The sequence below is a fragment of the Pelodiscus sinensis genome, chromosome 7 (genome assembly GCF_049634645.1).
Source record: "Pelodiscus sinensis isolate JC-2024 chromosome 7, ASM4963464v1, whole genome shotgun sequence".
Lineage (NCBI taxonomy): Eukaryota > Metazoa > Chordata > Testudines > Trionychidae > Pelodiscus > Pelodiscus sinensis.
Genome location: NC_134717.1, coordinates 12,405,915 through 12,431,427, shown reverse-complemented (window position 1 = coordinate 12,431,427; position 25,513 = coordinate 12,405,915). Strand labels below are relative to the sequence as shown.

General features: G+C 42.9%; 1 protein-coding gene across 2 annotated transcripts; it reads right to left on the bottom strand.

Moving 5' to 3' along the window:
* Positions 1-489: 489 nt before the first annotated feature.
* On the bottom strand, positions 490-25,197 carry C7H2orf76 (chromosome 7 C2orf76 homolog). Of its 2 annotated transcripts, none has more exons than XM_075933225.1 (7): positions 24,948-25,055; positions 24,513-24,591; positions 17,203-17,355; positions 16,142-16,192; positions 7,163-7,200; positions 6,942-7,023; positions 490-689 (listed from the first exon to the last, which is right to left on the bottom strand). In XM_075933225.1, the coding sequence occupies exons 1-7, from the start codon at positions 25,038-25,040 to the stop codon at positions 613-615; spliced, it is 573 nt and encodes a 190-aa protein (XP_075789340.1). In that variant the 5' UTR covers positions 25,041-25,055; the 3' UTR covers positions 490-612. The 2 variants fall into 2 exon arrangements, with proteins under 2 accessions (XP_075789340.1, XP_075789339.1); XM_075933224.1 differs by lacking the exon at positions 490-689 and adding an exon at positions 721-3,351 and having other exon boundaries at positions 24,948-25,197.
* Between the last annotated feature and the right edge of the window lie 316 nt (positions 25,198-25,513).

Here is a 25,513-nt window from a genome sequence, read left to right as displayed (position 1 = left end):
GTCATTTGTCTGTTTCATCACACAAAAGGGGGTTTGAATATAGAATATAATGGAAACCATTCACAAGTGAATACTATGAAACCTGAATCAGCCTGCACCATTCAAACAAGTAAGACTGAACATAAGATGAGTGAAATGAAGCTATTACATGTAACCTAGGGATTCCATCATTAATATCTGAGTTGGTCATAAAAGATTTCTTTTTTCCATAAAAAAGGATACCATTATGATGGGATTTTACATCTGCCTTCTACAATTTCCATATGTAGTTAATATCTCTTGTACTTAATCCACTGCTGCGGAATCACACCATTAGAATGTGTGTTATAAGTCAGAGTTCATTTACACTACTTACATTGTAAGACATAACAGGTGGGGAGAGGGGAATGTATGAAAGGAAAGCAAATGTGTGTCATTGATTTTTTTTGTCTGCCTGAATTTCAGCATCCTGAGAGAAATGAGTTTCCATAATAAAGAAATTGCAACATCTGAGAGACAATCCTCTAGAAATTATTGATTTAAAAAAAAATCTCATTAAACAGAAAAAAAGTTTACAGCAGGTCTGGGGAAACAAAAAACAAAACAAAACAAAAAACAGGTCTTGTGGGATCGTCACCAGGCCAAAACAGGATTAGCTTTGTAGTTTCTGTAATCATCTTCACAGAAGAATGCTAATTCAGTTTCATTTGCTGAAAAAAATACAAAATAAATATTCAGCATATCCAATAAATGCATATGATGATTGTATTAACCACACAGCAGCCTATTAACATTAATTAGATCCTCAGAATGCATTCCATGACTTTTTGATTAAAAGCAATCGCTACTTACCACCTTGTTTATTTTTACATTAGACCAAAATATAATACTTTAGCCTGGTTAAAAGAACTAGAGTATTGTAATTTAAATGTGAACAAAAATCTGCAAAAACTTTCAAGACTAATTGCACCGAAGGCTTCAAAAACCATTTGGATGGCATTCAGCAACCTACAAGAATGCATGTTTATTCTTTCTAAGAATCATAGAAAGAAATGAAGCTTAGTACTTTTTTCAGTCCATTATTCAGTTAGGGAGGAAAAAAATTCTGAAATTAGCCTGTAGGTATAATAATTTAATACTTAGAGGATTAGTAGAATATTTTACAGATCACTTTACATTCTCCCTCATGGCCCATCAAAATGTGTCTGAAGAAGTTAATTTTTTGCCCTGCTAATGATTAATTCATGAGGCTTCAACAATATGCAAAGTGAACGACACAAATTGGCTTCTCTAGCAGTACCTTCAAATACCTCTAATTATTCACAGGGGATATGGCACAGCTAAAGGACCCACAAAGGTTCAGAGCAGTCACAATTCTTTCAACCCAGCAGGTCAAGGACTTCCTCTTCTAAAACAATAAGTCAGCAACATTACTAATTCAGACTGAGACAAATCTGAAAGAAAACCTTCACAATTATTAAACATGGAATTCTTTAAGGTGCTGAGCCAATAAGTTCCACATTTGCTTTTTAAATTAATCCTGAATGTAATGCAGTCTGCCTGTTAAAAAAAACAAGGAGCAGAAGAGGTTTTAGAATCTTGACTAGGAAACTGACAAGATTGTTTGCAGTGAATGCTGAATACTTTATTAACATACGTTCTTGCTCTAGAAACAGGCACGCATTAACTATGCTGACTACATAATACCTGTAATAATAATAATCACCACAGAGGATTTTGTAAAAATGCTTATCTAATACCCTCATCATTTCCATCTCTCCAGCCCAATTGCTAAAATCAGTAGTTTGGAGGGCATGCAGCACTTTGCAGGATTGGGTTCCTGGCTTTTTTACAAGGGAAACTCTAGTGTTTGCTTCTAGCAAATGTTGTCCAGCCTAAATATTAAAATCTAAACTAGGGTTGTCAATAAGCATAGGAGTTAACTGTGATTAAGTACAAAAAATTAATCACAGTTAAAAACATTTATTGTGCTTAAATCACACTATTAAATAACAGAATACCAACTAAAATGTATTACATATTTTCAATGATTTTCTACATTTTAAAATACATTGATTTCTGTTATAACAGTATATAAAGTGTGTGGTATTCACCTTATATTTTAATTACAGATATTTTCACTGTACCAGGATAAAAAATATTATTTTTCAATGCACCTCATACAGGTACTCTTGTGCAATCTTTTATCATAAAAGTGTAACTTACAAATGTACAATTTTTTGTTACCTAACTGCACTCATAAGCCAAATGACGTACAACTTTAGAGTCTCTAAGTCCATTCAGTCCTACTTCTTCAGCCAGTTTCCTTAGACAAACAAGTTTGATTACAATTTGCAGGAAAAAATGCTACTTATTTCTTGTTTACAACATCACCCGAAAGTGAGAAAAGGTGGCTGTATGGCACTGTTGTAGCTGGCATCACAAGGTATTTATGTGCCAGATCTTCTCAACATTCATGTCCTTTCATGCTTCAACCACCATTCCAGAAGATCTATATCCACGCTGCTGATGTGTTCTGTTCAATAATGATCCAAAGCAGAGAGAACCAACAGATGTTAATTTCTGTTATCTGAGTCATATGCCACCAGCAAAAGGTTGATTTTCTCTTGGCAATTCTGGTTCTGCATTGAAGTGTTGCTCTTTTAAGACTTTTTTGAAAGCATGCTCCACATCTTGTCTCTCTCAGATTTTGGACAGCATTTCAGATTCTTAAGCCTTGAGTCCTGTAGCTAGTTTTAGAAATCTCACATTGATATTTTCTTCATGTTTTGCAAAATCAGCTGTGAAAGTGTTCTACAATGAACATGTGCTGTCATTAGCCGTGACTGCTATAACATGAAATATATGGTAGAATGCAAATAAAACAGAACAGGAGACAAATAACTCTCCCCCCAGGGAATTCAGTCACAAATTTAATTAACATATTATTTTTAATGAACTTCAGCAGCATAAAAGCATGTCCTCTGAAATGGTGGTTGAAGCACGAAAGAGCATTTGAATGTTGCACATAAATACGTTGCGATGCCAGCTAATAACAGTGCCACACAAAAAATCACTTTTCACTTTTGGGCGATATTGTGAACAAGAAGTGGGCAGCATTATCGCCTGCAAATTGGAACCAAACTTGTTTGTCTGAGAAACTGTCTGAAGAAGAAATAGGACTGAGTGGATTAGTAGGCTCTAGAGCAGGGCTACTCAACATGCAGCCTGCAGCTCATCTGTTTGCAGACCGTGGTGTAGTTTGGGTTTACACGGGGATCAGCATGCGGCCTGTGGGTGGGATCCTTTGAACATGGCCTCCACTGGGAACACACTCTACAACAGCGAGGTGACTCCCAGGCGGGGTGAGCACTGAAAAACACAAGCATATAGGCTGGCTGGAACAGATGGATACAGAGTGTCGGCGTTTCTAGCCCCCAGGGAGGGAGTACTGGGATCGCCGGGGCACTGTGAGAAGTGCTTTATATTCATGCCTGTCAGTGTGAACAAAGCTATTTGCATATATTTGCATACATATTTGCATGTATCTGTAACCACGCTTAAGTTGCAGCCCTCGGCATGCGCTGTGAGTAACATTGTGGCCCCCAGGACTTCCCAAGTTGAGTAGCCCTGCTCTAGAGTCTAAAATTGTACATTGTTGTATTTTTTCAATGTAGTTATTTTTCATGCATAGTTTTGCATTTGTAAGTTCAACTTTCCTGATAAAGAGAATTGTCTGAAGAAGAAATAGGACTGAGTGGACTTGTAGGCTCTAGAGCAGGGCTACTCAACTGTATGGCACTGTTGAGGTGAATTGAAAAATACTGTTTCTTTTGTTTTTTACAATGCAAATATTTGTAATAAAAATAAATATAAAGTACTGTACACTTTGTATTGTGTTATAGTAGAAATCAATGAGTTTGAAAACATAGAACACATGCAAAATATTTGAATAAATAATATTCTATTAGGGTGCATCTACACAGCAGCATTATTACAGAACAACAGCCATTGTTCTGAAATTACAATGCAAGCATCTACACAGCAATTGCTTTATTTCAAAATAAATTTGAAATAAAGGATGGCTTATTCCAACTTCTGAAAACCTCATTCCACGAGGAATAACGCCTCTTCTGAAAGTACTATTTTGAAATAGCTGTAGTGTGGACGCTACACTGCTGCTATTTCAAAATTGCTCCTCCCTAGTGCTTTCTGGGGCTCTAAATCGAGGTAGTGTATCCACATTAGGGGAGCCTGCCTCGAACTAATTTTGAGGCTTCCCTGTAGTGTAGACGTGCTATTTTGAAATAAGCTATTTCAGAGTATTTCTTCCGGAATAGCTTATTCAGAAATAAGTGTGCAGTGTTAACATACCCTTACTGTTCAGCAATGCGATTAATCGTGATTAATTCTTTTTTTTAATTACTTGACAGCCCTAATCTAAACATACCAGTGGGAGATTTCAATGGAGACAGGTTCAGGACTAGAAGTAATGTCATATGACACCATGTTGTTTTGTTTATTCTTTATATTACCATAGCACAGAGGTGGGCAAGACAGCCTTCGTGGCCCGGGTCTGGCCTGCCAAGCCATTTGATCCAGCCCACAACTGCCCTGACACTCTCCCACCCCCAGGTCAATCGAGACCTGGGAACAGAGGAGCACACAAAGTCTCTTCCCCTGCTAGGGGCATGCGGGACCAGCAGGAACCACCAGCTGTTCAAAATGGCTGGCCAGTTCTCTATAGGCGCCGCATAACCCTAGCAGGGTGGGGATGGAGGCAAAGACTTTGAGCACTCCCCCACCCCTACACCAATCAGGGCCTGGTGGCAAGGAGCTCCTACAGGGAACAGCCCCCCCCTTCCACCCTTTCAGGGCATCCAGAAACCATGTCCAAAATTCAGGAAGTGGCTCCCCTGCCATAGCGCCTAGGAGCCCTAAGTTATGTGTGAAATACTGTACAAACAGAACAGAAGCAGTCCCTAGCCCAAAGAGTTTTTGCTACATTATTATTGCTTACTAGAAATGCAAATCTACTCTTAATGGATACAAATCAGGAGTTGGCAGAGGCCTTCCTACACTATTCATGTAGTCTACTGAATAGTCTTGTAGACTATTCTGTAAGTCAGTGGAAGAGAGCTTTTCATACGGAGGTAAACTTTAATACATCAGTACACAAAAATGGCTCTTCTAAAACTTCAAAATTTGGTAAGTGTAGGAGGATAGTCCACATTACACAGCAAAAACTTCATTCTACTCATGCAACAGTTATGCATTGACTCATTCAGCATAAATTATAAGTATATAGTTTAACCAGAATAATCTCAGAAGCATTGTTTTAAGCACTTTTCTCCAATTCTTTAACCATTCCCTCCTTCCCACTACAAAGAAAGAAAAAAAGTCTAGTTTATCACAATTTGTTTTCAGAACAAGATTACTCTGGCTGGAGTGCTGATAATTTACTGAAATTGCATCAAATGACACCACCTATAGTATTACAATACCCGTTTTAAATGCAGGAATGTACAATAGTTCATCAATGCTGTCCGGGGGGAGGAGAACAGCACTGGAGGGAAGGCAGATCTAAACAAACTTCTGCCACTATTTCCCAGTCCCTTGCCTAGGCCTAGGCCGTGCCACCTCAAGTCTTAAGGAAGACTCATGCTGACAAGAGGCATATACAGCTCTTTCTTCCTGAAAACATGGTTTTCTTCTGGGTTAAAAAGGATTGGCTTAGCAGAAAGCTAAAGAATGATTTTTATCATTAATATTACAATATTGACCAGCCCTCTGTAAGGCCTTCTAGCAGGGGCGTATTGTGCTAGGCATGGTACACACATATATTACAAGACCATCCTTGCCTCACAGAGATCACAGTACAGATTAAGCCATTAAGGGGCAGGGTGGCATGCAAAGAGGAAAGGGGGAGAAAGTAAAAGTATCGGGTATAAATACCAAGCGCAATTGATCAGTGTGGCTCAATGAGATTAGACAGGAGTAAAGGAATGAAATCAAAAACAGTATTTCCTGAAGTTCCTTTTATTTTTCCCCAATAGTTAACATTTATTATGGTCTCCTAAAGGGAAAGCAGGAAGGACTGCTGACTGAAGCATTTTAAACTAGATCAGACAAAAGGGGAAAATCCTACTTTGGCTTAGGGAGAGGTTAGGTGGTCTAATGCTGAATGGGTTCTTCTATTTCTAACTTCTTCTGTGATGTTTCACTCATAGCATAAGATTGTTGTGCACCTGATTTAAATAAGCAACATTCTAAACTAATCAGTGTCATCTCAATGCCTGTGAATTGGGCCTCAAAGTCTTGGCTGCTCAGCTGTCACATAATCATTTAGCCACTTTTGCAGGGAGTCAATATGACATCCAGTGACCATCAAATTTATCCCATGTAGACATCTTTTTAGCTATAATCACAAGACATGCGCCATATGCATTCTTCTGCCAGACAACAAGGAATCAGGTTAATTTTAACCATTGCCATGTTCAGCGCAATTTCTGTGTGATATTATTTTTGCTCCCTGTTCAATTTGAATATTGTGTTGCACATTAAACACACCTAATCTCATTTCATTATTCCACAATAGTTCCCCTACTTAAATGTCTAACCAAAACATCAGTTTAAATGTTACTGATAAGATTAAGCAGACATAGTACTAATAACCTATCCGTCAATCATTTAAAATTACCCTCAGCAGAATTCTAAGCATACCTCCTGAAAATCACAATTTACATTCTGAACATTTGGAGTGCACATACCTGCTGCCCTCTGCCCAGCAATGTGAATGTACATTATTCCCCCCTTCTTCCCTGCATAATTATCAGGTAGTGTAAAGAGCATCAGGGATAGCATTTACTTTTCAGCCAGCTATCCAAACATAATCAGCCAGTTATCAGTACAATGACAAGAACAATGATCAGTATTGTCAATCAACATAAAGGTAATCCTACCTACTCCAGCTGCTCTCAAAGTGCTGTCTTCTTTTAAAATGAGTTTGTCATCATCCTCCAAACTCACTACAAGTTCATTGGTCTAGAAAAAAGTAAATAGAAATATGAAGAAAAATGCAGGTTTTATCAGCACTATCGTTACATTCTCTAGAAGAGCATAGATCTTGCTGTATCCGTACATACGGGGTGGGGGAAGGGTAAGAAACTGAGAGCAAATGTACCTTAGATCCATGTGCTTGGTGAATAATCTTCATTGTATCTGGAAGAAAAGACAAAAAACTTCCCTTAAGATGTGGTTCACTGCACTGGATAATGGCACTGTGAGAGTTCCAGGTCTACCATCTCTTGAGGATTTTCAAGTTCAAAAAGGGAAAAGCAAAACTGTCTCCACTAGCAGCCATCTCTGCAATCCAAACCTGAAATATGGGACTCAAGCTAGGTGCCTTTCTTCTTGTATGTTATCAACTGCGTTAGAAGTTCTGTCAGGCAAGTTACAATCTCATGAATGTTTACACCATCCCATTGCCTTCATTCACTGCCCTCCATGATACCCAGGTAACCTGTCTTCAACAAGATTCTGTTAATTGGCTGAGCCTCAGTCAGGGGGAGGGGCTACCAGAGCTTGATAAGCTGTGAGTCAGCGACCAGGGAGCTTGCGACCAGGAGCAGCTAACAGGAGTTTGGAGAGGGAGGTTAGAGGGGGAGGTTAAAGGGCTCTAGTGACTTCTGACCTTCTTTAAACATAATTTTTATAATAATCTATATTCCAGACATTTAATAAGAAGCCCCATTAATACTTAAACTTATTCATAAGAAAAATGGAGACAGAAGCCCAGCAGCAGAGTGGGGGCTATCCTGTTTATTGTATCAAGTGTAACATGTATGATTACCTGCCCTGTGGGCGAGTGGCATATGTGTGCACCCTTTGCAAGGAGCTCCTGACTCTCAGAGACCGAGTTCAGGCTTTGGAGGCCAGGGTGGCTGAACTGGAGGAGCTAAGGGAGGTAGAGAGATATGTTGATGAGACTTTCTGGGACACTGTAGTACTCTCCCACCTCCAGTCTGAGAGCCCCAGTGCTCTTAAGGAGGATGAAAGTCTCAAGGGAACAGAGCATTCAATGGGAGCAGAGGGAAACCTTCCCGTAGTTGGGACCCTCCTTCCAGAGGATGTTGCGGTATCCTCTCGCACTGAGGATACTTCTGAGGGGGAGGGAACACCAGTTGTTAGGAAGAGGCAGGTGTTAGTAGTGGGTGATTCGATCATTAGAAACATAGATAGTTGGGTTTGTGATGACTGGGAGAACCGTATGGTCACTTGCCTGCCTGGTGCGAAAGTTGCGGATCTCTCGAGGCATCTAGATAGACTTATGTGTAGTGCTGGGAAGGAGCCGGTGGTCGTGGTACATGTAGGTACCAATGATGTAGGGAAGGGTAGGAGAGATGTCCTGGAGGCCAAATTTAGGTTGCTAGGAAAGAGACTGAAATCCAGGACCTCTATGGTGGTATTCTCTGAAATGCTTCCAGTTCCACACGCAAGGCCAGGTAGGCAGGCAGAGCATCAGAGTCTCAATGCGTGGATGAGACGACGGTGTAGGGAAGAGGAGTTTGGATTTATTAGGAACTGGGGACATTTTTGGGAGAGGGGGAGCCTATACAGAAAGGATGGGCTCCACCTAAAACAGGGTGGAACCAGACTGCTGGCACTGAACATTAAAAAGGCCGCAGAGCAGTTTTTAAACTAAGAGATGGGGGGAAAGCCGATTGGTGCGGAGATGCACATAAATTGGATGGAGACTTCTCTTAGAAGAGAATCCACTGATAAGAGATTCTCTAAGCTGTAGTCAGAAAGAGAGAAGGAGAGAGGACAAACCATGGGCCAGAGCAGACAAACAACCGCATATAAAGGAATCCAATGCATCAAGGAAGGACAGACAAATAAGCAGTGGCAAATTTTTAAAGTGCTTCTACACAAATGCTAGGAGTCTGACTAATAAGATGGGTGAACTAGAGTACCTCATATTAAAGGAGGAGATTGACATAATAGGCATCACTGAAACCTGGTGGAATGAGGAAAATCTGTGGGACACAATTATACCGGGATATAAAATATATAGGAAGGATAGAGCAGGCTGGGTGGGTGGCGGAGTGGCACTGTATGTGAAAGATAATGTAGAATCAAATGAAATAAAAATATTAAATGAATCAACGTGTTCAATAGAATCGCTATGGATAGTAATTCCATGCTCCAATAATAAGAAATTAGCAGTAGGGATATATTATCGACCACCTGACCAGGACAGCGATACTGACATTGAAATGCTGAGGGAGATTAGAGAGGCTACCAAAATAAAGAACTCTATAATAATGAGGGATTTTAATTATCCCCATATTGACTGGATACATGTCACCTCAGGAAGAGAAGCAGAAATAACATTTCTCAATGGCTTAAATGACTGCGTCTTGGATTTAGTCCTGAGTGGAGCGCAGGATCAGGTCCAGGAGATAACCATTACAGGACCGCTTGGGAATAGTGACCCTAATATAATAACATTTAACATTCCTGTGGTGGGAAGAACACCTCAGCAGTCCAGCACTCTGGCATTTAATTTCAAAAAGGGGAATTTAACTAACCTCCTCATTTTTGTGTAACAGAAATTAAAAGGCACAGTGACTAGAGCCAAATCCCTGCAAGCTGCATGGAAACTTTTTAAAGACACCATAATAGAGGCCCAACTTAAATGTATACCCCAAATTAAAAAACATAGCAAGAGACCTAAAAAAGAGTCACCATGGCTTAACCACCATGTAAAAGAAGCAGTGAGGGACAAAAAGGCATCTTTTAAGAAGTGGAAGTCCAATCCTAGTGAGATAAATAGAAAGGAACATAAACACTATCAAGTCAAGTGTAAAAATGTAATAAGAAAAGCAAAAAAAAGATTTTGAGGAACAGCTAGCCAAAAACTCAAAAAGAAATAATAAAATGTTCTTTAAGGACATTAGAAGCAGGAAGCCTGCTAAAAAACCTGTGGGTCCCCTAAACCATCGAGATATAAAAGGAGCAATCAAGGACGATAAAGCCATTGCGGAGAAACTAAACGATTTCTTTGCTTCAGTCTTCACGGCTGGGGACGTTAGGGAGATTTCCAAATCTGAACCGTCCTTTGTGGGTGATGAATCTGAGGAACTGTCCCAGATTGAAGTTTCATTAGAGGAGGTTTTGGAATAAATAGAACAACTTAATGTTAACAAATCTCCGGGACCAGATGGCATTCATCCAAGGGTTCTAAAAGAACTCAAATGGAAAATTGCTGAACTATTATCTGTGGTTTGTAGCCTATCCTTTAAATCGGCTTCCGTACCTAATGACTGGAAGGTAGCCAATGTGACACCAATATTTAAAAAGGGCTCCAGAGGCAATCTTGGCAATTACAGACCGGTAAGTCTAACTTCAGTACCGGGCAAATTAGTCGAAACAACAGTAAAGAATAAAATTGTGAGGCATGTAGAAGAACATAATTTGTTGGACAAAAGTCAACATGGTTTCTGTAAAGGGAAATCATGTCTTACTAATCTATTGGAGTTCTTTGAAGGGGTTAACAAACATGCGGACAAGGGGGGTCCAGTAGATATAGTATACTTGGATTTCCAGAAAGCCTTTGACAAGGTCCCTCACCAAAGGCTCTTGTGTAAATTACACTGCCATGGGATAAGAGGGAAGGTCCTTCCATGGACTGAGAACTGGTTAAAAGACAGGAAACAAAGGGTAGGAACAAATGGTAAATTTTCAGAATGGAGAGGGGTAACTAGTGGTATCCCCAAAGGATCAGTCCTGGGACCAATCCTGTTCAACTTATTCATAAATGATCTGGAGAAAGGGGTAAATGATCTGGAGAAAGGGGTAAGCAGTGAGGTGGTAAAGTTTGCGGATAATACCAAACTGTTTAGGACAGTCAAGACAGAAGCAGACTGTGAGGGACTCCAAAAAGATCTCACCAAACTGAGTGATTGGGCAACAAAATGACAAATGAAATTTAATGTGGATAAGTATAAAGTAATGCACATTGGGAAAAATAACCCCAACTATACGTACAGTATGATGGGGGATAATTTGGCTATGACAAATCAGGAAAGAGATCTTGGAGTTATCATGGATAGTTCTCTGAAAACTTCCACACAGTGTGCAGCGGCAGTCAAAAAAGGCAAATAGGATGCTAGGAATTATTTAGAAAGGGATAGAAAATAAGACCATAATATCTTACTGCCCCTGTATAAAACTATGGTATGCCCACATCTTGAATACTGTGTACAGATGTGGTCTCCTCACCTCAAAAAAGATATTCTGGCCTTGGAAAGGATTCAGAAAAGGGCAAATAAAACGATTAGGGGTTTGGAACGGGTCCCATATGAAGAGAGGTTAAAATGATTGGAACTTTTCAGTTTAGAAAAGAGGAGACTGAGGGGGGATATGATAGAGGTCTATAAAATCATGAGTGGTGTGCAGAGGGTGAATAAAGAAAAGTTATTTATTAGTTCCCAAAATAGAAGAACTAGAGGACACCAAATGAAGTTAATGGGTAGCAGGTTTAAAACTAATAAAAGAAGTTCTTCACACAGCATGTAGTCAACCTGTGGAACTCCTTGCCAGAGGAGGCTGTGAAGGCTAGGACTATAACAGAGTTTAAAGAGAAGCTAGATAATTTCATGGAGGTTAGCTCCAGAAAAGTCTATTAGCCAGGGGATAGAAATGGTGTCCCTGGCCTCTGTTTGTCAGAGGCTGGAGAAGGATGGCAGGAGACAAATCGCTTGATCACTGTCTTCGGTCCACCCTCTCTGGGGTACCTGGTGCTGACCACTGTCGGCAGACAGGCTACTGGGCTAAATGGACCTTTGGTTTGACCCAGTACGGCCGTTCTTATGTTCTTATAATGCACAGGTGCACAGTAGATGACTGGAATTTAATAAACAAGTCTGCTGGGGCTGCACAAAAAGAGAACCCAACATGCTCCACCATAGCAATGTTGGCTCCACTGGACTATCAGGAGAAAAAAAAGTAGCAACAACTTCATTTTGACACTTTAAAATGAGCACAGATGGAAGAACACACTCAGGATCTTAGGGAGCATAGTTCAGTAAAGAACCATCATAGTTACATACATAGGCACTTTAATATAAATAAAAGAACTGCAACATCTATGTTTGAACAAACAATACAGGACAAAAGTGCTTTTTCAGCGAAGAAGCTAGAAGCTTGATGCTCTTTACCCACTTGTAAATTAGAAGAGAAAAATTGTGGACTACAGGCAGTCCCCGACTTACGCGGATCCGACTTATGTCGGATCCGCAGTTACGAACAGGGCTTGCCCCGGAGGACACGGACTGCGGGACCTCGCGGTCCTGCCGCCCATGTACTCCGGGGCTTTCTCCGCGTCTCCCTGGTCTGCAGACCAGGAAGACGCGGAGCAAAGCCGCGGAGGGGCTCGGGCAGCGGGGCAGCCCAGGCGCGCCTGGGCTGCCTCGCTGCCCGAGCCCCTTCGCGGCTTTGCAAATCCTAGGGAAAGCCGGCAGCGGGACAGCCCAGACACCCCGCGGCTGTCCTGCTGCCCGAGCCCCTCCGCGGCTTTGCAAAGCCTCGGGGGAAGCCGGCAGCGGGACAGCCCAGACGCCCCGCGGCTGTCCCACTGCTGAGGTCCTCAGAGGCTTTGCTCCCAGTCTCCCTGGTCTGCTGGTCTCCAGCAGACCAGGGAGACTGGAAGCAAAGCCGCGGAGGACCCAGGCAGTGGGACCGCAGTGCATCTCGGTCCTCCGCCCGCGTCTTCCTGGTCTGCTGGGGTTGGGGGGGCGCAGCTAGTACACCCCGCCCCCCCCCCCCCCAGCAGACTAGGCTTTTCTCCGGATGCCTGTGGCAGAGCAGCTGGGGCGCTGCTGGTTGGTCCCGCAGCGCCGCTCTGGGCGCTACTGGACCAACCCGGCAGCACCCCAGCTGCTCTGCCCCAGGCGTCGTGATTCAGCCGCTGCTGGTCAGTTTCAGCAGCGGCTGAATCAGGACGCCTGGGGCAGAGCAGATGGGGTGCTGCTGGGTTGATCCAGTAGCGCTGAAGAGCGGCGCTACTGGAGCAACCCAGCAGCACCCCAGCTGCTCTGCCCCAGGCGTCCCCAAGTCAGCTGCTGCTGAAACTGACCAGCGCTGACTACAGGAAGCCCGAGGCAGAGTTGCTCTGCTCCGGGCTTCCTGGAATCAGCTGCTGATCAGTTTCAGCAGCAGCTGACTTGGGGACGCTTGGGGTTCTTAAGTTGATTCTGTATGTAAGTCGGAACTGGCGGTCAGTTTCAGCAGCGGCTGACAAATCAGTGAATCTACTCACCCGTGGCGAGTAGATTTCAGCTGGTCGCCCCGTTCACCGGCGGTGCACGCATGTGCAATGCGGGTCTTGAGCGTGCGCAGTGTGGGGCTGGCGAGTAGATTTCGCCGCCATTTGTCAAGCCCTGGACATCACCATCACAATGGTTTTATGTGGATCTATGCTCATGCTGCTATGGAGTCTGCACGGGCAACCAAGGCCAAAAAGGAGCAAAAAGACTATTTCTCATTGATTAAATCAAGTGGGAAGGAGCAGACAATGTATTATGGGATGCTGACAACATAAGCCCATAACCATCCACTGCACAGTTTTGGTCCCAGAGTCTACTGGATCATAGCCCAGAATGCAAAGTGGTGCAGGCACTGTGGGATAGCTACCCAGAGTGTATTGCTCTCAAAGTCAACAGCAGTCTCCCTAATGGGGATGTGCTATTTTGAACTACATTGAATTTTTCCCTGTAATTGGGACACGGGCCTTCAACTTTACAACTAAGAAATCTACCATAATAGATTCAACCTCATCTCATAGTGTAGATGTGGCCTTAGACTGGAAGCTCCCTGGGGCAGGCATCACCTTTTCATTCTGTTTGTACAAAATGTGGTTCTGGTCCATGAATGGGCGCAAGATACTACAGAAATACAAATGAACATATTAGTAAAGGTGAGGGGCAACCAAAGTCTAGAAGGGATGAGTCAGAATGAGGATAACTTTGACACTTTATGATGCTGGCCAGAAAGAAGCAGTGAGATCTGTTCAGAGATGTGCCGAGAGAACCAAAAGAATTAGAGGAGAAGCCCAGATTAAAGGCCTGCATGCTGAGGAGGATGGTGGTGGGTAGCACCATGGTAGAGAAATGAAAGAGAGAGGGTAGGGCTCAGAGGAAACATCAGGAGCTTGGTTTGGATACTTTACACGCAAATTCTTAGCATGACTGGCACCCAGCACTGGGAGGCAAGGCTGAACTAGGATAACAGGTATCAAACTATTGCCCTGTTATAGTTCTGTTACTTGTTCAGTCTGCTGAGTATCGATTAGCAATATGTCTACGAGCACACATGCACAGCAAATCTCTCCTGATGCCATGTCTGGTAACTAAACCAAAAGTTGTGCGTGGACTGATAGCAGGGATCTACAGATATGTCACATCATAACGAATAAACTGACAGCAAAGGTCTCCTTCATTTGCCACAAAAGGGTGGTACTTTAGAGACAGATGCTGCAAATCTCTAGAATTTTAAGTCCTTAAAAAATATTCACATCTATCCTGAAAATTCAGAGAAACAAGTTGAAGTTATGGACATTAACAAACTAAACTCTAATCCCTGATTCATTTCCCACTTGCTCCCAAATTGTATCTCCTGATTCCCCATCACTGTGGGTGGAGAATTAGCCCCTATGACATGTTAGTCGTTTGATATAGGCATGTAATTCTCAGCACCATTCACAGGAAGTACATGTTGCATTTCACTCAGGGAGCTGTTTCATCTATGTGACAGATGTGGTTTGCTAACTCCACCATGGACAGAGGGAGGTGGGAATGACACTGACAGCAGAGAGGTATCTGTAAGGAAATCCTTGGGACAGTTCATCTTAGAGGTTTATGACTTAGGGAAAGTGTCATTTGAACTATTCTTTATGCTGCACGCTGCATGTTCCTGCTATCATCCATTGCACCACTTTTGCACTAATCTCCAAAACAGCATCATTCAAGCCAAATCTCAGAAAAAGGGATAAATCAGGACTACACAGAGCAAGTTCTGTTCAGAATATGATGTTCTGCACCTGCTTACACCAAGGAAACTTGCATGTGAGATGTATTACTTGCAACAACTATTAGAGCACAGAATCAGATTTATTTTTTATCCCCAGGCTATTTCATTTCAGGCCAAGCTTACATTTAAGAGCTTTACTATTTACTTAGCTATGTTCTCCTCCTCCTCTTGTTTAATATTATGTAAATTCTTTAAGTACATAAATCTAAACATTTTCCACTTGGTGCCTTCTGCTCCTTCTTGGCCATCCATTGTGACCTCACAATTAGTAGCTAGATATTGAAATGCATAAGCACGAAGAGGACTGTGATTTCAAAGTACTGTGGGTCACAAGCCACTGTGCAGAATGGGAACAGAGTTTAAAAGGCACTTACAAAAATGATAAAAAATTAATACCCCAAAATGCCTTTGCCAATTAGCAGCAGAATTTATAATGTACTATCTAATTCTGAAGTGAATAAAGAAGTTCATAACTGTTGAGTTTTGTAGACACACGATGTAAAACTAATGGTGTATGTGTGACATTTTCAGTAGGACTGTGCCATATTAACCATTAGCTGGACTAGTTGTTTCCTGAAAACAGCTGCAAAACATGTGTATAGAATCATAGAATAATAGGACTGGAAGGGACCTCGAGAGGTCATCGAGTCCAGCCCCCCGCCCTCAAGGCAGGATCAAGCTCCGTCTACACCATCCCTGACAGATGTCTATCTAACCTGTTCTTAAATATCTCCAGAGAGGGAGATTCCACCACCTCCCTTGGCAATTTATTCCAATATTTGACCACCCTGACAGTTAGGAATTTTTTCCTAATGTCCAATCTAAACCTCCCCTGCTGCACTTTAAGCCCATTACTCCTTGTCCTGTCCTCAGAAACCAAGAGGAACAAATTTTCGCCTTCCTCCTTGTGACACCATGTGTATGTATGTATGTGTATGTGTGTATGTTTGTTTTGCAGCTTCTGACTTACTATGTTTAGATGAAAATAACTGTAATGCAGTAAAATCACACGACAACTGGTATAACATATTGTACACAAATTTCTTAAGTAATAAGAAAAATCACATACCGTATTTGTATTTTTTAAAGGGAGGTGGAAGTCCTGTTCTTAATGACACATCTATTAAAAATAAAGAGACTACATGAAAAGGAATGCAACAGTTTTCTTTTCATATTCTAAGTGATCATGATTACTTCATGAAGCTTGCATTTTAAACTTGAATGCAATTTAAAATAGATCTCAAATCAGGAAACTTGTCTTAGTTGAAGAGCAAACAATACAACTCTGAGCCCAGAGCCTGCAAATGCTATGGTACATGCTTAACTTTAAGCCCCATTGACTTCAGTGGGACTACCGACATGTAAAATGTTAAGAAACGGTGGGCAAGATCAGATCGTTGGAGTCTGATCTTCCAAAGCTCTACTGTGATGTGTAGCCATTTAACATTTTCATCGGGGCAGAAGTCCTGCATCCCTGTTTTCAAATTGCACCCGAACAAATTACACAAATTAATTGGATTTGGAAAAAAATTATCTGCTAACCAGCTCCCCAAAGGAAACCACTGAAAATGAATCCTTTTCCATCTTGCTTGGTGTTGTGCAACTCCAGCTTGTGCATTTCTGGCTAACAAAACTCAGCCTAGAAGAAAACAAAACACATATGGGGGCTTCCCCCACCTAGAACAACTACACAGAACAGTTTCTCTCCACTCACATGAGACCACCTTTGCTTTCTCTCTCCACAAATACTGGGGTAGTCCCTATTCATGTAGGTGCAGTGACCAGAGATTCTGTAGATGATAGTCATACCTAATGCTTTTTGAGCAGCTGTCCAACAATGTATCCCATGCCGTGAGTCTTGACATCTGACAGTGGGATTTCCAGTGCAGTGCAGAGGGAGGTAATGCCTGCACATAGCTGGGCATCCTCTGTGGGATCCAAAGCCACAATCTCCATGTATCCCTGATTCCCCAGCAGCTGCACCCTGGCAGCCCAAAAGGAAACATGTGCAGCTGGCAGATTTAATGGAGCCACAAAAGTTATCCCATTAATTTGCTCCTCTACACCAGCTTATGCATAGACTGCAAAGTACAGGGATAAAATGAGTGTTCAAGAACAACAGTGCCTTACCATTCTTTACAAATGCAATGAATTGCTTTACTGTTTGGTCCAAATTAACTCCATGATACACCAGAGGTCTGAAATTACGGTGTTCAAAGGAGCGAACCAGGCGAACAGTAACAGTTGAGTTTTCTGATGACATATGAATTAACTGCAAACACCCTAGAAGACATTAAAGAGAGTAATTGCCAAGTTATCACTTTGTAGAACTATAACTGCTAAAAGAAACAGGTGCAGGTACATCAGTACAATGCCCACGAAGAGTTAAAAATTGACAATATTGTAAACATTGTGCCCTCCCAGTTCAGATCCAATTCTGCACCACTTCTGCCATGACTACAATGTGAACAAGGGCAGGGCCATAGCCTCCTCATTGATACAGGATTGTCCAGGATGGTAAAGGTAGAATTTGACCCTATGCTTATGTCTACACTACTGCAGAAAGTTGACCTAAGCTATGCAACTCCACTTAAGGTATGTCATCGCCAGCTAGGTTATTCACTAAGTCAAGTTACTGCAGGGTCTACAATGCAGGAGGTTGACAGGAGAAATTCTCCTGTTGACTTCCCTTACTCTTCATGTCTGAAGTAGAGAAAGGGGAGTCAACTGGAGCAATCTGTGATTGATTTGGTGGGTCTTAACTAGATCCACTAAATCAACTGCCAATGGATCGATCCTCTGTGTAATGTAAATGTAGCCTAAATGTCAGATGGCCCAGTTCTGCAGTTGTTCCATCGACTGAACATCCACAAAGTACATCGGCAGCTCTATGAACAAACCACTAGGTCAGAAGGGAAAAAATGGCAGAAAAGTGATTTAAATATGCGTGTAAGCAGGGTCTGAATCAATGCTTACATTACAGTCAGCTGGAATGGGAAAGAAATCCTGGGTGTATTTATGTAAATGCAGTTTCCCCCTGCTTCGCTTAGATATATTAGATATTCAGCTGCTTAGTGTTTTGCTCATTGTAATCAACTTGGCTGGTGTTGGGTCACAAATTGTGTTAATACTAAATTCAGGAATTGTGAGATATGATCACCAATGCTTGCCGTTATTGTGGGAATGCAGAAAAGTCAGACTGTTTAACTCAGTTAAAAGTAGAGACCCTGTCAGTGTAAATACAGAGGATGGGCAGAGGCTCATCTTCCAGAGCCCTATGAGATTAAGCTGGGGAGGGAGGACTCTGAGGATGCATCTACACTGAATCCTTAGCTAGAATTGAGCTACGCAAATTGCTTAGTTTATTTCAAGTTAATTTTGAAATAGCTTATTTGGTAATTTGGTACTGTCCACACAGAACCAAATTTTGAAATAAACAACCATTGCAAAACATCCCTTAATCCTCATGGAACGAGGTTTACAGGGACATTCTTTTGAAAGCTATTTCGAAATAACAGGCGTGCTGTCAAGATGTGGAATACACTATTTCGAGATAGCAAAAGCATCCCAAAACAGCACCACAGCATAGACGTTCCCTGAGTCAGCAGACTGCATGCCCTCCAGGTATGAGCTGTAAGACGGGTCCAACTGTTTCTCTCCACTGTTTTATTGGCAGAGCTAAAGAAGGCTCCAAAGGAGTCTCTTTAATATTTAAATTGACTCCATGCTGGAATCTCTTGTGGTTCCACTGTGCTTCGGGCTAAGAGCTGAAATCAATGACAGATGAAATCACTAGGTTTGGCCCAGAGCCAAATCCACCATAAGCCAGTGGAAGATGCAACGAGCAGCATGATGAGCAGCCAGCAGGTGATGGAAAGACATAAGGAGCAGCTAGCAAAGCAGTGGCAGCAAGGGGCAATGAATGACCAGCAGAGCAGCACGAGGTGAACGGCGAATGACCAGCAGAGTAAGATGCCGTCTACCTCCCCTCCACTCAGGATGGGAGATGAACGCTGCAGATGCACCTCTGAATCTGAGTCTGCTGTAAGGGCAGCAAATGTAAGTGGCATGCAGAGAAGGGTTGGGCATGTGAAGGAGACATGTACATTGCTGGACTTGAGAACCTGAGAGGAAAAGAATATTGCCCAACCTACTTGAGCAGGGATGTTTACTCATGGTTTTGGTTATGAACTCTGTGTTTTCCCAAATTAATGCCACATTACTTCCCTCTCCTTGCATGTGGGGTAGCATTAATTCTCAGAGGCGCCCAGGGTGTTGTGTGAATTTCTCAAATTACTGGGTGGGTGGCTCGAACCAGTTGTGTTGGATGGATAGAAAGGAAGCCCTAGATCAGTGATTCTCAAAGTGTGGTTCATGACCATCTTGCAAGTGGCTGTGTACTCAGGACTGGTCCCCCTTGCAGTGGGGATCCTGCACTAGTGCTCCACCCACTAGGAGGCTGGCTTTCTGCTGCAGGGAGCAGAGTCCCAAGCCTCACAGGCCGAATCCAGCTTGTGGGGGAAGGTAGTGGCTCTGAGAGCTGCTGCTTCCTCTTGCTCCGGCTGCGGAAACAGTAACGCAAGAAACCACTTACCTGGAAGCTTTCCCCATTGCTCCCATTGGCCAAAATCGCAGCCAGACTCCTGTACCCCCACCCTCAGCCTGCTCCTGCATCCAACCTCCTGGCTAGACCCCCACCCTCTGCCCAGTTCTGCACCCCCATTTTGTCATCATAGATGGTTGGCTGGTGGTCCACGGAAAGGTTTGCATTGAGCAGGTCGGGCCATAGGCCAAAAAGTTTGAGAACCACTTCCCTAGATACTGAACCCAGCCCTGCCGCTGGTGCTACCTGGCAGAAGGGTTTTATGTGCAATGAATGTTTTGCTTTTAATTTATTTGCAAGTCCAAGTTGTGGAAGAGTCTGCTTGTCTTCTATCATCTAAAGGATAGAATTAGACTCCATAATCAAAAATAAGTTCTTATTAATAACACATCTGTGTTGCATAGACACAGCCTATAGAAAAATACCTGTGCTACTACCTAAGGCTCATCCCTTCATTGTATAACAAATAAAATTAAATCCAACAAAATAATAGCACTAAGATGTTATGTAATTTGTGTATGAATTAGGGGACAATTTCTCCTCTCATTTACACTAGCATAAATTCAGAACAACCCCACTGGGTTTACACTTCTGTAACTGAAGGCAGAATATGGATTGGTAGGTGATTTTCACTTAAGTCTACTTTTCTCCCCCACTTCCCCTTTAAGCAAAATCAGCCAGACTTTAATCAGTTCAGCACCTTCAGTCAATTTCCTGTCTTTTTAGTCAGCAGAGTGGTTTCCTACCACTAACAACATCCCTAGTTTTCAGTAACAGATGTTCTTCCACTTCCCTGTTCCATTAGTTCATTGGGCCACAGCTTCAGTAATAGGAAGTTTGCCTTGTATAAAGATACATTTCAGCTAGTTTGCCCATTAACAGCTACATCAGTTCTCTCCAACTAATCTGAACGTTTTCTCTCTCTCTTGCTCATTTTATTGGGTTTTTTTCCATGTTTTTTATGTATTTGTTGTTCCTTAGTAACTGAGACTTGTGAATCTGAAATGTTTTAAATTGTGTATTTAGTCTTTATCAATCTGAGGGTATGTCTACACTACCCTCCTAGCTCGAACTAGGAGGGTAATGTAGGCATACCGCACTTGCAAATGAAGCCCGGGATTTGAATTTCCCGGGCTTCATTTGCATAAGCGGGGAGCCGCCATTTTTAAAACCCTGCTGGTTCGAACCCCGTGCAGCGCAGCTACACAGGGCTCGAACTAGGTAGTTCGAACTAGGATTCCTATTCCGAACTACCGGTACACCTCGTGGGGTTCAAACCAGCGGGGTTTTAAAAATGGCGGCTCCCCGCTTATGCAAATGAAGCCCGGGAAATTCAAATCCCGGGCTTCATTTGCAAGTGCGGTATGCCTATATTACCCCGCTAGTTCGAACTAGCGGGGTAGTGTAGACATACCCTTAGATACTTATATAGTCCCTATTACCGCAATATCTGAGCACCTCACAATCTTTAATGCACTCATGCTCACAACTCTCCTATGAGGCAGAAAAGTGCTATTTTAATCTGATGGGGATCTTAGGTACAAATCTCCCAAGTCCCAAGCTAATGTGCTAAACCCCGAGCTATCCTTCTTCTAAGTAATTCACAGGGCTCCACTTCCATTTTTATTTGGAGGAGAATCCTTCTGTCCTCCCACTTCACCTAACTTTTGCAAGCAGGGGGAATGGTCACGTTTAAAGTTTTTGACCCAGGTTCTATGTCTGAAGCATAATAATCAAGTTAAAACAAAGAATATCAGCATCCCATTTATATATCAACATGTACATACAGAAAATAAATTCTTTTGTATCTGAGAAGAGGGTTTTTAATTATGCTATAAAGAGGTGAACATTTCTTGGTCCTTCTCCATAGCGGACTGAAAGAACCTTGGCACAGTGCAGGACCCTACTGGGTTCTGAGCACACAGTACCCACCAGAACTACATAAGATCATCCTGGAGGGAACAAATTCTAAGATGAAGACTAGCCACTGAGTTGAACACTCACACCTAGATGAGGAAGTGCTGATAACTTAGACTGATCTAACATCAAAATGAGCTAGATTCTGTGCTGCACTTCTCAGGAGGCACAACATAGAAGGTGCAACCTAGAAAACCAAGGAACTGACCAATACAAACATACTGATGGCCAATTGTACTCTGTAAGAAGCAAACCTTTTCTGGACTTATGCTTAGATATGCCTTCCATGTCTAAGACAGACAGAAGGCTACCGAGGTTGACTAAAGAGCTGCACTAAAGCCCTGCCCCTGCAGTATAAAGAAACCAAAGGTCTGGGAATCCCTTTTCTGTTTCTCATCTAAGAGCCCAAGAATGAATGAGCAATCCAAGTTGACAGTCCACTGAAAATTCCCCCCATATTGCATCCTCTTCCCTCATATCCTAGTGTCCACTACTGACAGCCCTTTGCCTCTAACCCCCAATATCTGCTAAAGGCAATCCTCCACCCCTTACAATCCTTACTTGCTCTTCTTCCCTCCTCCCTCCCTTCCTTCTCCCCCCCCCCTTACGCCTGCCACATACACTTGCTTTATCACTGTCATGTACTTGGATATCTACATGAACACAGTAGGCTGCAGGGCTGCTACTAATAGGCCAGGCTTCTATATCAGATTTAGACTGGCTACAGAACTTCCCTCGTAGAGATACAAGCAAGTTATATGTTCTCTTAAAGATATTTTAATGCACTGTTTCTCAAACTCTTTGATACCAGGGACTGGCTTGCCACCTTCCTAAACTGTGTCAGGGAGATGTTAGGGATCACCAATCGACAGACTAGTTCTTGAGAAACACTGCTTTAAAGTACCATTGCTGTTACCATCTCAAGAAAGGTATTTTATGTGCCACCTAGTGGCTGAACAGTATAATAAATTTTAATATTCCAGTACATTCTGAATTTTAAGTTTTACATTCTTAGCATTTATATAAAAGTTACACTATCATACGCTCTCTAAAGTCCAACCTTTGAGTCAAACTAATTTTCTAACAAACAACAACTTGGTTGTTTGACTGTCTATTAGTTGCAATGACTGTATCGGATCAGTTTAAAATTTTTGAATGATCTCATTCTCAATGAACCATCTGTAGTTTGCTATGTTGATTGTTTTGAGGAATAAACTAAAATCAACAGTTTCTGTTGAAGTCTCCATTTTCTGTCTCTATCACACCTGGCCTGGACAATAAATTTGTTTTGTTTTTGTTAAAACAGCTGAGACTACACATCCTTTTCTTCCATCCAGTTTGATGCAAACACAGTCACTACATTCTAAGTCTGGCAGCTGAGTGATAATTGCTATAAAAATGTTCATAAGTTCTTTTTGCCTTTTTATCCAGTTTAGCTACTGTCTTCACTGTGAAGATACAGTAGAATATCAGAGTTACAAACACCTCAGAAAATTGAGTTTTTTCATAATTCTTAAACATTTGTAACTGAACAAAATGTTATGGTTGTTCTTTCAAAAGTTTACAACTGAGCACTAACAGCTTCGAAGCTTTACTATTCAGAAGAAAAATGTTGCTTCCCTTTTACTTTTTAGTAGCTTATATTTAACATAGGGTACGTCTAGACTATATGCCTCTGGCGACAGAGGCATGTAGATTAGGGTACCGGACATAGTAAAATGAAGCGGCGATTTAAATAATCGCCGCTTCATTTAAATTTACATGGCTGCCGCGCTGAGCCGACAAACAGCTGATCAGCTGTTTGTCGGCTCAGCGCGATAGTCTGGACGCTCCCCTGCCGACATCAAAGGTATTTGTCGACCACCCAGGTATGCCTCCTGGGATGAGGCATACCTGGGTGGTCGACAAATACTTTTGATGTCGGCAGGGGAGCGTCCAGACTATCGCGCTGAGCCGACAAACAGCTGATCAGCTGTTTGTCGGCTCAGCGCGGCAGCCATGTAAATTTAAATGAAGCGGCGATTATTTAAATCGCCGCTTCATTTTACTATGTCCGGTACCCTAATCTCCATGCCTCTGTCGCCAGAGGCATATAGTCTAGACGTACCCTAAGTACTGTACTTTGCTTTTTGTTTGTCTCTGCTGCTGTCTGTGTATATTGGCTCCAAATGAGGTGTGTGGTTGATTAGTCAGTAAATAACTCTTCTGTTCACAATTCTGAAATTCTACTGTAGATTCTTTTCCAAAATTGGAACAGTAGTTCTAGGTTGTTTTCCTATCAGGAACTGTGCTGAACCAGCAGTTGATATCAATATTTATCTGCAACTCTACAGATCAATAAACAAAACTTTCCTGTTGTATTATTTTCTTGGCTGTATGCAAAGTTCTCTCAACCTCTCCATTCATTTGTGGATGATATGAGCTGTTAGTAATAGGATTTGAAGGAGATTGTACAACCCTTCTGGTATGACTTTCATTTCTGTAGAGCCCTACAATTCCATGGATATCTACAGGTGCATTGCAGATGTGAATGCAGATATTGGCGGCTCATTTTCGCAGATACAGATAGCCAGAGCGCTGTCCGGCGTTCTGCCACGGGCGAGTAGATTGTATAATTTGTCGAGCCCTGAAGATAGCATACAGATACACATTTTAGAACCCTGCAAATTTGCAGATATCCACTGGTATACACATCCAGATATCCACAGATCATTTTTGCAGATGCAGATACTAACTTTGTATCTATGCAAGGCTCTACACAATTTAAAGTCAATAATCTTTCCATCAACATTCAGTTTCTCTCTCCAAGCAGGCTTTGTGATCACACTTGATAGTTCCTGGAAACAATGGCTCCTGACTGTCCCAGTGCAACAAATATCTATGTAATGTCTATATTTTGTGTATTTATTATCTCTCGTACTTTCGGCCAGACACACCTCTTTTGGGCTATGATTCTTTCCATATCTTGTGCATTTAATCTGGAAGGTTTTGTAGTTAGCCTGTGTATAAGATCAAATCTATCATTAATTATGGGACTAGAGATGCTTTTGTCTGTAAGACCAATAACCAGTCCACCTCTGATATTTTCATGTTTTACGGTCCCCAGATCAGAGTTTTCTGCCAAGGCATGCAAAACTGTTGTAAAAAAGTCAACAGATTTCCCTCATCTGTGACTTCTCTGGCAAAGAGGTGCCCTTTCATATGCTACATTGGGGATATAAAAGCCCGTTTAATTGGACTAGAGTCTCCCCCCCCCCCCAGGCAGAGAGCTGTTCCAGCCCCCACCGGTTAACCGGACCCAGTAAGCAGCACCCGGTAAGGGCGCCACTCACGGGCGAACCTCTCACGTCCCTACCCTGCATTTCTCGCAGGAGCCAAGGCAGTCACCGCCCAAGGCCGGGACGCTTCCCGGTGCCCTTCGGGGCTCCTGGGCACTGAGGCAATGCATGTAAAGCTGCACCCCGCCAGAGCAGGGATGAAAGCCGCAGGCTGCGGGGAGGAGGGGGGGGGGTTAGCAGCAACGGGTCCCATCTTGCCGTGGGCCCGCCCTGACACAGCTGGGCCCTCGGGGGCTCCCTTGGCCCTGCAAGCTTTGCCGCTCCCGCGAGCCCGACACCAGGCCCTGCGCCGCTCGGCAGCCGCTCAGCCACCTACTGCAGCCCGGACTCGGCTGCTCGCCGCGCTCCCAGCGGCCGGAGCGCGTGCTAGAGACTTCCCCGCCAACCGCCGAGCTCGCGCTCCCTCGCCGGCCCCGCCCCTCAAACCGCCACTCTCCCGCTCGGCTCTTACAGCGACGATCGGCCCGCGGCCACTTCCGGCTTCTCAGCCCTCGCTCGCGCCAACCGTGTCACGTGACCCTCCACAGTAAGGACGGGACCCGGCTGAACGCGCACGGTTCCGTGATTGGCCGCATCCATGCGC